This window comes from Pyrgilauda ruficollis, unplaced genomic scaffold (assembly GCF_017590135.1).
Source record: "Pyrgilauda ruficollis isolate IOZ18807 unplaced genomic scaffold, ASM1759013v1 scaffold2, whole genome shotgun sequence".
In the NCBI taxonomy this organism is placed as follows: domain Eukaryota; kingdom Metazoa; phylum Chordata; class Aves; order Passeriformes; family Passeridae; genus Pyrgilauda; species Pyrgilauda ruficollis.
The window spans coordinates 13,268,768-13,282,489 of record NW_024519206.1 but is presented as its reverse complement, the minus strand read 5'-3'; the positions used below and the strand labels follow the sequence as shown (position 1 = coordinate 13,282,489).

The 13,722-nt window shown below is 41.8% G+C and overlaps 1 protein-coding gene across 1 annotated transcript in view; it reads right to left on the bottom strand.

Moving 5' to 3' along the window:
• The window catches only part of CHN2 (chimerin 2), a 160,665-nt gene extending 147,193 nt beyond the window's left edge, over window positions 1–13,472 (bottom strand). The window contains exon 1 of the mRNA XM_041466701.1: window positions 13,112–13,472. Within this exon, the coding sequence (XP_041322635.1) occupies window positions 13,112–13,160 (49 nt within the window). The 5' untranslated portion in view covers window positions 13,161–13,472. The remainder of the gene's footprint in view (window positions 1–13,111) is intronic.
• Between the last annotated feature and the right edge of the window lie 250 nt (window positions 13,473–13,722).

The window sequence follows — 13,722 nt, the reverse complement described above, 5'->3', positions numbered from 1 at the left end:
ATAAACACTGGTGTGTTTACTAGACAGAAGAGTGGAGGTCTGGCTGTTTTTGCAACAGCAATGGGATGAAGACAGGCTGGCTTAAAATTTGGTTTGGTTTCAAGTAATAATCTCACTACAAGGCTCTTTTTTTCTAGCATCTCAGAAATCTAGTCCAGGCCTGAAGATGAGTTTCTTATTCTTTCCTAGAGTTCCCCCAAATGAGAGCTGGCATCTCCCATTATATGGACTGCAGGGTCCAATAAATCACAGGATACAGTAAACTGAGCTGACTACTAAGTCTTACCCATAAGATCATATTTCTTCAAGTTTGTCACAACCTGGCAGGTAATCAGAAAGAAAATGCCCTTGCTCTTGAGTTTCTGGGAGCTCAAGATATACAAAAAAGTCCTGAAGTCATTCCTGCTTGACATCACACAAACAGACTCAGTATCTGCAAGCAAGATAAACATATTCATAGTGGGAAAAAAATCTGTTAAACTAAAATATGCAAATGCTTTCAGGCTTGCATGTCGTTGATATTTTGGAAAGGTTTTGTGCGCCCACGATGTTTCTCCTTTCAAGGATGGTAGGGGACACGTCCAAATCGTTACCTCAGCAGCTGCTATTCCAAATGGTGCTCCACAGCCCCAGAAATGAACAGCACCAATTTCCTCAAGTACGTAGCAGTGAACAAATCTGTTCTGAAATGTTTACTCTGGAACAGTGTGATCATCAAGGATGTGGAAAGTCAGCATCAGCCTAAGTAACTGTTAGAACATAAATCCAGGATAACACTGTTCCTGTGATTGACATCTCTTGCAGTTACTTAACTGGTTTAAGCATAAGTCTACCTAAACCCAAGCCTAAGCATAGAAAAGCTTTACATCTGGGGGAAGACAGTACATGTGAGAAAGGAGGAGTAAACAAAAAGAAATCTATCTAAACTTTACTGACACAAAGCATGTAAACTGATTTAATAAAAAGAACCAAAAATGTATAGGACAAATTAGGATGCACTATTACACAAAACCAAAATAAGGTAAACTGTAGGAATGGAGGACAAAATACATCCTTTATATGAAGTCAAGTTTCAGTGAGGTCTGAGGAGGGACTGCAATGCATTCACTGATGAACAAAGAATGTTTCCTGATGAATCTTCTAGTTTTTTTCTATATAGACTTCAATTTTATCCATGATAGTAGCTGAGTGGTTCCATTTTTCTGCCTAATTTCTTCCCAATTGTGAAACAGGTATTGTGAAGATTAGTTAAGTATTTACAGGGTGATGAAAAAAAGAGTTTTTAAAGAAATCCTACTGTTACCAAGTTTTTAATGATATATTATAGTATTTCCGGTACTTTTGAAGTGAATATACTTCTTACAAACCCTAGACAGTGATGGAGTTTTCTTTTACAAAACACATCCCTTTCAGACAAATTTATGTACACTTATGCTTTCTAGATGCTTTGGACGCTTTCAATCAATACACTACTGCCAGGAGTCAGCGTGCCATTTTCTAAAGCTGCTTAAGAAGTGGAGCTGAAAGCCTTTTCCTGTAAAGTGAAAGTAAATTACACTACTCAATTACACTTACAATCATTTTATATTGAGTTTTTCCTTACTTAATTTTTGAAAAGTCTATTTTCATAAGCTTATTATGCATATTGATAAGTCAAATAAATTCTTTTTAAAAAAATCAACCTGAACCAGACTCTCCCTCATTTTCATCACTTAGGCTACAGTACTTGCCAATAACTGTGAATAATATAAATTTTAAATTACACTTTTCAGTGAATGTATTTATTACTGTCACATCTGAGCAAGAGGAAGCAATTGCAACACCAAGTGATGACACACACTCATCAAACCAAAAGAGATCAAAGGACCTAAAACAAACACAAGACAAAAAAGGTTTTCCACAACCAAAGTTCTCTGCAGTGACTCTTTAGAGAAAATGTGCCTCCTTCTTCTTGGTTAACAGAATTAAAGGAGAAATGGCTCATGGGGGGAAGGGAGCAAATTTCTGCTATTTTCCTAAACATTCTCATTCCTTTCAGTTTCTTAAACATACACACAGATTTTGATACATGTCATTAGCAAAAGTCTGCCAGTTTTTCACCATTTTGACTGCAGTTTACACATACTACCCTCATGCTCCTAGCATTTTTCAAATTACATGTTTTTTGTTCTCCCAACAGGCATTTATTCTATATTTACACAGTTACCAACTTCTCTGTGGCTTTTTCACCTGATATCTATATAAGTGTATTGTCAGCATAAATGATACAGTAGTAATTATAATATCCTGTTCAACAACATTCAGCAAAGTAGACCTCCAGCCCTGACTGCACCTCTCACATACCTATGAACACTTCTAACTAATAATGACCTGTTTTGTTTAGCAAGCATTTATTCTGAAATTAATCATCTTTATCTTTGTTTCATCCTTTTGTAGTTAAACCATCATGTGAACAGCTCCTGGGCTAAACAACACAAAACTAAATAAAAGGAGAAAAAAACCCTTGAAAACGGTAGGTTCAGTTTTAAATTTCTGATGCCAGGAATGCATTCTGTCTCTGAAAAAAGGTAGCAATGAGCTTCCAAGAATATATCCAGCAGAAAGGAAAATGAAAGATGAGAAGCTTAGTGTTACTCAACAAATGAATATAATTAATGCTGTATTTCTACACCTTTTAAGTCAATGATCTACATTACTATAACATAACTGAACAATGCTCAGGAATAGCTGTTCCAGAATAACTATTCCATAATATTTCCATGTTTGAAAGTATTTTTTTTCAGTATAGCTCTTACAATCTTTTTTAAAAATAGCTTTCATGGGCAAACAAGACCATATATAACCTGTACACAATTGCCATATTTTGTAGTGCTAGAGGAAATCACACACTATGTGTTGATTTCTTAAGTTGCCAGTGGTTAAAGATTTACTGTTACATTAATCATTAAAAATAATACACTTAACTCTGATTTTGCACTTATACTTAATTTCTTCAGATTTATTTTTAAAATAAACAGCATAAGGCAATTTAATGGATTTGGGAGGAGAGTTTCATGGGTTTTCTTTCTTGGAGCTTATTGAAGGAACTAATCCATCAATTCTGAAAGGAAATAAAACAACTGTTCAGCAGTGTGCAAGAGCACTAGCCAGCCATGCTACCCAACAGCAGGCCCAGAAAACCTCATGTATTCACAATACTTCTTTAAATTGCAGGAGAAATCACTCAAACTGCTATAGGGAAAGCCACCACAGTGGTCACTCCAGGCACCATGTGGATGGAAATGCAGCTCTTTTTATGGAGAGTTCCATAAAACCCTGAAACTTTGTACCATAGAAATGCAATTGTATCACATGTGTACCTAAAATGCCAACACAGCACAGGATAATTCTTCACTTTGACAGTCACCTGTTGGTTCAGTTGGAGGACAAGGGGCAACAACCTAAGCTTTTGTGGCCAGGGACTGATGCTATGCCTTGGAGCTCATCTGTTCATGTGCTCACTCAGAAACACCAGGTAAGGCCTGAACCCAGCATTCAACATTTTGCAGCAGGCCTTCTCTCTCCCATGCTTATTGCAATCATCCACTACCAAAATGACAGCAATTCTACATTAAAAAACCATACATTCCCACCCTGGTAAATACCATGGGCTGATACAGCAATCTGGTTTGTAAAGAGAGTTCAGGGTCCTGATTCTTCTTTCTGTACAACCAAAATAAAAACATCTGTTTTTTTGTCTACAGTAACTTTGTGAATACTCACCAGTATAACTTCTTACCTCCATCCTCCAGCTAAGTTTATTTCTCAATGGCTTGCTGATTTAATGCTGGTTTTAGTGTCATAATGCAACAGGAGAAAAAAGCACACCTGTCATTTGCTATTTCCATGGCTTAATATATATTCCAGCCTTAAATTTCATCCATGACAGTCACTTCAATTTCATTATTTATAGTTATCTCTAAACTTGAGCAAAATTTCCAACATACACCAATACAATAGAGATGAAGGAGCATGAGGAATCTTAGAATTGAAATTTGTCTATCCATTTTTTGTTAAGCCATCAAAGGGTTCAATATTCTTTCAGTAAATACATTTGTCAACATGAAACATTCTAACCACATGCCTCAGATTGCAAAATAAAACAAATAGAGAACTACCACATCATGATGCTAAAAGCTGTCCATCACCTTGGTTTATCTGGCAGAAGATCAGGTGTTATGGAGACTATGCTCCGTCAAGAAGGAGGTATTTATAGAAATTTAAGTCTTGTACATAATCCTTGGAAATTCATCACCAGTGAACTGACATACATATATATATATATATATATATATATATATATAAAATAAATCAGTTTAATATTAAATAAGCTATGTACTTGGATGAGGGGAGTTTTACCACATAGCTTAGAATAATTTGTCCCGTCATAGCAGCAGATGCCACTTTAATGGAAACTGCATAAAAATACCCAGAAAAGCAGCTACCCCGTCCAGTAGCTGCTGATTTACTAACTCGATGAAGTGGGAACAGAAGGGACCAAGCAGCTTGAAGAGTCAGGACTTAAAACCTTGTCTTCATAAAGGGTTTTTCATCAACAAACCAAATCTTCTACAAATAATTTATTTAGCTTTATTACACTTCTGCGAATTACAAAAATTTGATTGCAACATTCAGTTTTTTTGTTAAGCCCTAAATCTTGGAGCTTTGAGGAACTGTATATGAAAAATTCTGTTCTAGCTCTTGAAAGTCCATTAATTGCTAGCCTTAATATTGGAATCAGTAAGAATGAAATGTGATCCAGCTGTAGCTGATCATAAATCCAGCTGGTTCATGTATTCACAAGGCAAAGGAGAAGAGGGAAAAAGTCTTTCAATCAAAAGAAGAAAGGGAGCTTGAGACAAATTTATATACTTTTCAATACAGCACATGATTAGTACGATTTTTCCTATCAGGTCTCCTTGTAACACAGTGCAGGTTTTGGTTTTGTTTTTAACCTGCAAAATATAATGTCAGCATTCCATATTTTAAACTTGCCCCAATTTTTCTTCTCTTTTAGGAGGCCTTGGCTTTAGAACTCAGGACCCAGAAGCAAAGGTGTGCTGACTCAGCAGCAGTAACTCTACCAGATAAGAACAGCAACGACAGGTCAGATCAGTAGATTATCTCCCACAGTGACTATCAGTGGATACATAAGGAAGTGTTAAAGAATACAGCAGCTTTATAGCACACATATTTCACCAGCTTCCCAGCTTACATACAGCCCAGGGACTTCAGGCAGGGCTGCTATCATTGTGCTTAACAGCAGTACATGGATCTTTCTCCTGCAAAGTTATCTAAATGTGCTAACAGCCCGGGTCAGCCACGAGCATCTCTAATTTTCCATGCCAAAGAGGTCCACAGTCAATGTTATAGCTCTGTTCTAGGCAGTGCCTAACTCTCAACACCAGGAGAGGATATGGTTTGCAATTAAGTTGTACATGCTTATACACACTGTAACTGCTTAAAAATGGGACGCACAAGGACTGGTGTCTGTGCAGCTACAGTACTGTGGAATGTGCCAAAATATTACAGCACTACACACACAGAAAGGTAGGGTTCAGCCACACAAAAAGTGGCACTCAACTGGCTTTAACAGCAACCGTATCAATGCCTCTGAGAAGCTGAAAATTGAGAACTGTATGAAAATTGAGAGTCTGGATCTCTCATTATCCCCCCCATCCTTTCCTCTTTCCTTTGAGGAAATTTGATTTAGTTTATTGGGGAATTAAGGTGGAATCAGTGCAGCTTCAGACAGCAGAAAAATATGACAGCAAATATCCACAACTTTTGATGGCACACTTAATGCTGAAAGAGCTCTTAGGCTTCTTTTGCTTTTGACCACAGCACACATCCTCTGGCACACAGCACACTGCTGGAGAAGAACTACTTCTCCAGGGAACTTCTGCCTGCCTTTGCAATGGTTGTGCCCCATTTGCCTTTACATGATGTGTACTTGCCATTTTTCTTCCTTGTCAGACATGAAGCCAAACATTGAACCAATTGATCTGTCAAGATAAGACAAATTTTTAGCAATTAAACATCTGCTCAACAACTGAGCTGCATTTACAAACTGAGATCTCCATCTCTCCTAACATCCAAAACAAAAAGTGTAACACCATAAACACACCACTTCATCTAAAAGCTACAAGTGATGCTTAAGCAGCCAACAAGAAGAAGAGAAGGAAGAAAAGGAACAGCTACATGACAAGCTTGTGAGAAGAAACTGAGAAATGTGACTTGACACACAGGTCACAGCAGGTGACACGTGATTTACTGATGATAAGACAGTCCCCACCTAGTACCTTCTACACTGTCAGTAATAGCACCACACTGGAAACACCTTGTCTCTGTGGAATTGTACTGCCTGATAAAGATATCCTCAGAACAGATATCTTATTTACTGAACTGATCCTTTTGTGATGACCTTGATCAATAATACCAGAAGCGAGACGTGTTACTTGTGTATTCTTCTGAATTTTAAAAACTCTTTAACTTCACCTTACCTTACCAAGTACATCAGCCTGCACTGTCAAGTTTCATTGGCAAACTTTGAAGTGTGTTAATATTATGAGAGCACTATTGCAACATCAGTTCCCTTCTGCAGGGATACACTCACCCTCCAGCCCTAGGATTTAGACTATTGCTGAGTAAAACAGGGTGATGAAACAATTATTGCTGAATTCTGCATGATTCATAGTTGGTAATAACCACCTCCAAATGCAACATTCAAATTTACATTCTCATAATCAAAGGTCAGAAAAAGACAGCAAGAATGGGTCATTATTCATAGCAGTTAAAACTATACATTTACACTAGATACTGTATAATTCTTAGACAAACTGTGACTACACCTGTAAAAAATGTGATATTTATAGAATTACAGATTTATAGCTTCTTGTATAAATCCTGCTACATTTCCCTGCAACAAAAGCTTTTTCGTGCAATATAAATGTGCCATTCCCTAACACAGAGTTCTCCAAATATTTAATCTCCTCAGTATGTCTTCCTTTGGGAGAAGAGAAGAACGAGTGACAACAGACTGGCTCCCCAGCATGGGAACAGCTTCTGCCAGTATTCAGTGCTGTAAGTGAGGCCAATCCAGCCAGTGCTGCCCTTTAGCCAAAGGTATGTATATAAACAAATTAGCTTTGAAAAAAGGTGGTTTTTTTTTTTTTTTTTCCTAAAACCCCAGGTTTAAGACTTACCTATGTACCACTATAGCCAAATCATTATGATTTCAGACATATAAAACATCATGGACATGGAGATACAAGAGGCCTCATTATAACATTCACCAATGTAAAAATATTCCTGCCTACAATCACTCAGCATTTGGCATATGTAAGCTTCCTTAGAACCATCAAACAGGAGGCAAGAACTCCAACGGAACGGATGTCCAAAAAGGTCATGAGCATGACAGCATGAAAGACTGTTCACCTGATCCTCCACATGTCTGTGAGACAGGCAGATCCCTAAGAAGAACAAGACTTTTGCTTTACAAAGCATGAGTGATTATAAGCTAAATTGTGAAGCAGACATGCATTGTACCAGTTTTCAGGCTATTTTATTCTCAATAATCACAGCCTACATGGTCAGTAACTAACTGTTGAATCAATCACTACGTTAGAATGGAGTACTATGGCATCTTTTTCTTTTTGAATTTTTATTATTTTTAATAAGAATGGAGAGTTCTTTGTAATCACCAAATACAAAAGACTTCAGCTTTAATTTAGAGCTAGAACACCCTGGCCAGCAGAAGCTTGGCATGAGGAACAGAAATAAAGAAACCCATTATTGCCCTTTTAAAAATAAAAAGCAGCACCTTATCAGCATAATGACAGCATGATTTCAATAGCTTTCATGTGCCAATTTCACAACACAATTTCTATTAAATCATTAAGAATAAACATCTATTTTCATTTATTAATCTTTTTCCCAATTAGAATCTCTCTGAATCTCTGTACAATAGTAATTTCATTTCTTCCCACTTGCTTGCATCTTAATTAAAATCGGTCCATGTTGACTTTCATTTTTATAATATATCTGCCTATTTCACATCATAGCACCTTCATGACCCCCAGAGAGTCATGAGCCTTTAATATTTTATTTTGACCTTGTTAAGTCACTAGAACCATCAAAGATTTTTCTTCTTCCCTTGATAAGCATTTTTTAATCCTTCTCAAAAAGTAGAGGGTGTGTAAAAACCCACAGTTGAGAACTATGCTTTCTTTAAACTACTCATGCTCATTTTTTTAAAAAACCCAACAATTTGCTGCCTTTCAATTTATTGCACGTATTAGTTTATGAATCATAAAATTAATTATTAATTAATAAGGGTCAGTTCTTAAATGATACTTAAAGGTATTTTCCTCTGATCTTTGAGACACAAAAATGTTTCACTTTCAACTAAAAAAAAAAAATACCATCAATAGTTGGTGACTTTACTTTGTATAGTCTTCTATACAGTATTTGAGTTTGCAACAGGAGGGGACTGGGGGGAGAAGAAGCTATCTTTCATTAGAGCAGTGGACCCAGCTGAAAAGTAAAAATGCCCTGAGAAAACACACAAGCCCTTCTCAGCCTGTAGCAGAAAGCTTGCCTTTGTGTTTTAACTCCATCACCTGCTCTACTGACAGGTATTAATCAAAATGCTTACAGCACAAGAAGAAGCACCAATTCAGATGGGAAGCAGAAAGGTGCTGAGCTATCCCTTCAGCCTAACACCTGCAAACTTGTCTTTGGAGCTCAAAGAAGAAACAAAATACTGGGTACACTGGCACACGCATTTACATATTTGCCTTGGGTTCCAACCTGAATTCCTGCAGTATTACCACTCTCACAGCACAGGCTCAGGCTCATGCAAAGGTTTTGGCACAATCTGAGTCCTGCTGTCAGAGGCAGCCTGGCTACACATTGTCATTTATCAGGCTTGTATTTGCATTTACCTTTGGTGTGGACCCTTACCTGACAGACAGCCCAAGCTATCTCACCCACCCACCTGCCACAGGGAGGGTATCTGGCATAAGACTTCTCAAGCAGAATGGCAGCTTTAAAAGCCAGCTGGCATTTATGGCCACATTGTACTAACTTTGGATGGCACAACTGCATGAAGAAGTACAGTGCCTAGAAATACCTCTGCACTGAGCCTAGGTGGCAAACACACTGCATTTCTTGCTTCTTTAAGAAGCAAAGCAGGCTAGCCACAAAGGTCTCTTCACTCAAGCTTCTATTTACATTCCAGAAAGTCGAGTCTCAAGTTCATCAATTCTGTATAATCAGTATTTGGCTACTGGGTGGAGGAAACTGGAGGCTGCTAGTGACCAAGTGGGAGAGGTGGATTGTTTGCCAGGAAAAAGCCGAGAAGTTTCAGTAACAGCAAAGAAGTCTTTAAAAAGAAAGATTATAATGAGTGAGAATAAGGGTCACGACTAAGATGGGCACTGGCAAGGGAATGTCTATTTTAAGGAGACTGCAGCATGAAGAAAAGTATAAAAACATGCACAGTTTTCTTTAGAGGATAGGAGACAGAGAAAAGATGCTGCTTGCAGTTAAATCAGCACTTCATCTTGGGAGAAGAGCAAAAGTTAGGGGTTTGCAACGAATACAGCTAATAGATCACCTGGGTATGTGTTAAAGAAGAGATTACAGGAAAGTAAAGTGGAATTCCCAGTGGAAGTAATTAAAAGATCAGCTTTTTATACTGTGTGCAGATTTATCTAAGGTCCAAAAAAGAATACTTAATGTAATTGCTTACCATGCCCCCTTCTTCCCCCAGAATATTACCCTTCTTTCTCCCCCAGCCACTTCAAACACAACAGCTGGTAGTCAGGGCAGCTTAAGTTCTGTTACCAAAAGCAGAGAGCTTGAAGAAATGATATATGAAGAAATACAATACAAATACCCATGGCTCTCCTGTAGATTTTGTTACCAGTGAATGCCAGCTTACTGAAAAAAGTCCTTCATAAGCTTCTCTCAGATGGGAACCTCATATTATTGAACCTATAATTAGCAGCCTCACAGTGGCTCTTGAGATGAGCACACAGACCACAGACACAAGCTCTGAAGGAGGGACTGGTCCTCCAGCAGTGAAATCAAAGGAGTAACAGCCTCCTAAGCATGAATATTTGCTTTACCATCAGTGGATAGTTGAAGTCATAGCCCTTCATGCATGTTAGCTCCCCATCTGTACAACACTTACAGCTCACCACCCTGCCATGACACTGGGCAGGTAGTGCTTATAAATAATCACTCCAGAACAGAACCAGATTCTGACCTTTAATGTAGACACAAGATCAAGTGAAGACTATAAACCCCACTTATACATTTACAGAAATATAAGTGGGCAAGCCGAATATCTACACTATAAAATTCTTGGGCAGCTTCCTCACAATGACTATATTTGAACTGTTTAACTTTCTCATTGACATGAATTGGCAGGAACTGAAGCAGAAGTGCTACATCACAAATGGTCACTTGTAGTAACACATTCTTGAGCTTTGGCAGCATTAGTAAGTAGTGGTAGAGCTGAGTTCTACAGCATGGTATTCTGTTATCAACCTCAAAACTCATTTCCTTCTTGTATTAGTAGAAAGTACAGTGGTAGTATAACCTCCCCTCTTCTGTGGAATAGAAATAATTATACTATTTGGAAATCTTCATATTGGCATGTTAAGCATACATATAAATTCTACCAAACTAAATTTAAGGCAAGACTGTTTGTTTAGACCATGCAAACAAATTGCTGTAAGACTTGTTGAGTTCTGAGAACTTAAACCACAGACAGCCAGAATACAGCTGCACAAAGTCAGATATGGTGTGTCTGCTAATATTGGCAACTTTATCATGCTGCAGCAAATTTAACTGCTGGTTAGTATATGCATAGAAGAAATATAGATTGAATAAACTGGAGCAAAACCAAAAAACCATTCCAAGGTCCTAAGTTATGAAAGTCAAGGTCACTCAGTTGCTTTACAGAGTACTTGACAGTATTTATTAGTTGTACTGCTGTGGCACCTAAGAGCCCCAGGCATTGGCCAAGGCTCAGCTGTGCTCACGCTTGCAAAAATACAAAACAAAAGACAAACCACAAACCATTGTAGGCCATAGCTAAGGGCTTCATACAAAGCAGGGTACTGTCATGTGTCAACTCCTGATGTGCATCTTTTAATGATGTACAGTTAAAGCCTAGATCTCAGTTCCTTGGCTGGATGTTATTTTTAGCACTAGATTTACCTGATGAGCAGGAGGCCACCTGGAGTTGGATGACATCAATTGCTCACACCAAGGATGTAGCTGAACTCCCACTCTTCCCTGCATTTCAGGCCTTTGAACCAACTCTGCAGGGGATGCACACCTCTCAATTCACAAGAAGGATCCTGAAGCCCAGATTTAGTAAAGCCAGAGGAGATTCAGAGGTATGCATTCAGTATCCTTCTACAGACACTGGAGCAGTAAGAAAGACCGTGAGATTCATTGAGCAAGGGAGCTACACACTTTCTCCAAGCTTGGGGCATGCTTCGGCAGCTTAATGGTTAAAGCACCAAGGAAGAGAGTCAGAGGTTCCAGTCTGGGCTGTTAAAGTTGTTTCTGGTTTTATCACACAACTTAGATGTAAAATTATACAAATGATGCATAAAATAAAACCACATTGCCCAGATGAGTACCTTCACTAATAAGCCATAAAGTTGGCTGGATTCTTGCTTATTTTCATTTTGGTCTTGCAAATCTTGCATGGTGAATACGAACACAAGGCAGAATTTCTCATGCCTACTTCATTCAGGTGCTTTTGAGTCAAGGCAATAGGGGTTGCAATGTTTGTGGGTTTTTGTTAAAACTCTTTAAAAAATGATTTTAGGACCTAGCTCCTTCTTCAGATCTGTTTGTAAGTGTTGAACACTGGAGCAGTGGCATAGAATATGTTGTGTAAATTATGTACATTGTCTTTAAAAAAAAACGTAGCTGCTCATTGGCCTTTACATTTATTTATATTTTGCTAGAGTTGTATTGATAGTCAGAGGAGCTTGTCTGCTGTTCACAGCACATATTGCTATGTTTAAGAAATGTTCCTAAAAATCTCAGTCTGGCACCTCAAATAAAACACTGAGTCACAAGTCCCTTGAACCCCTAAGTTGTTCATGCTTCTATTTACTCGTTCAGCCTACTGAAATGCCAGGATGTTACTCTCAGCCAATTTCTCATAACTCAAATATTACAGTAACTGCTCGAGAGCTAAGCACCAGGCAGTGGTACTCTTGTATCACTGCTTTCAATTTCAGGTTGACTGGGTTAAAAACGCACCGTAACTTTTCTGCCTTCCTGCGGGTCTGCAGCGCAGCCAGCCCCCCACCGTGAGCGGGGCAGAGCGCTGCACCGCACCGCCTCCCTCCCAGCATCCCCAAAACCCCGAGCAGGCACAAGCGCCTCACACCCGCGGCCGAAACCCTGGGGCAGTCCGTCACCTGGAGCATTTTTAATCTGGATCGGGAATTTAATTGTTCCCAGTCCTGCAGAAGTACTGAAAACGCGAGGTGTGCCACAACACCCACCAAGCGGCACGCCTGGCAACCCCCGCCCGCCCCAAAGCACCATGACGCTCCGGGGCGCGAAACGGGGCCCGTCCTGTACCGCGGGGACCACGGCAGAGGATGCGCGTTGGTCCTGGCATGCCCTCCTCACCCCGAGCCCCGCGGCTCCCGGCAGCTCCCGGTACCGCGCCGGCCACGGGGCCGCGGGCGCGCCCCTTCCCGAGCCAGGAGGGATGCTGCTCCCCCGGCGAGGGAGCCGGGCGCGGGGCTCCCTACTCCTTCACCCCACACAAAGGCACGGCAGGGCGGCGGGGAGGCGAACCGGGCCCCGCCGCGCTTCCCCCGTCCCGGCTTGCCCCTTCGGTGCCGCCTGAGGGACAGTTGACCCCGGGCAGTGGCATCGCCGCCCCGGGGGAGCGCCCGGCGGGGCTCGGGGAGCGCCTGCCGCGCGGTCGGGGCGAGCGGGACGGCGAGGCGCTCTGCAGACAGGTAGATCCCTGCTAAAATGGAGGGAGGGGAGAAATGCGGCGCTCGCTGGAGAAACTTACCGGAGGAAACCGACGAGCCGGACAAACTGGAGTTGCTGGATGCGGCCATGGTCCCTCCTCCTCGCCCCTTAGCTGCGAGCCCCGCGTCGGCCCCCGCTGCTGTCCGGCCGCCGCTGCCGCCAGCCCATCGCAAAGTGCCGGAGCCGCGCCGCGCCGAGCCGCCGCCGCAGCCCGCGCTCGGCTCCCCGCGCCGCCGGGGAGCAGGAGGCGGCGGCGACCCGCCGAGGCGCTGCCGGCCGCGCTCCGGGGCTGGGCGAAGCCGCTCGGCAGGTCAGGCAAAGGGCCCCGCGGCGCTTCCAGCGCCTCTCTCCGCCCTGGGGAGCAGGGCTTACCTTGTGACGGGGACGCGAGAGCCGCCCTGCCAGCGCCTTCCCTCGCCTCCTCCCTTCCCTTCCCGTCCCTTCCCTTCCCCGCCTCCTCGCGGGCAGCGCTGACAGCCCGCCGCGGGGACCCGCCGCAGCTCCCCTCACGCACACAAAGGAAGCGGCGGCGCTGCCGGCCGGGCTGCCGGCCCCGGCTGAGCGGGCAGGGTGGGTCCCGCTCGGGCGAGCCCCGGCGGCGCGGCAGCCCCGCCGAGCGGCGGCCAAGCCCCTTCCCGGCCGCCGCCGCCG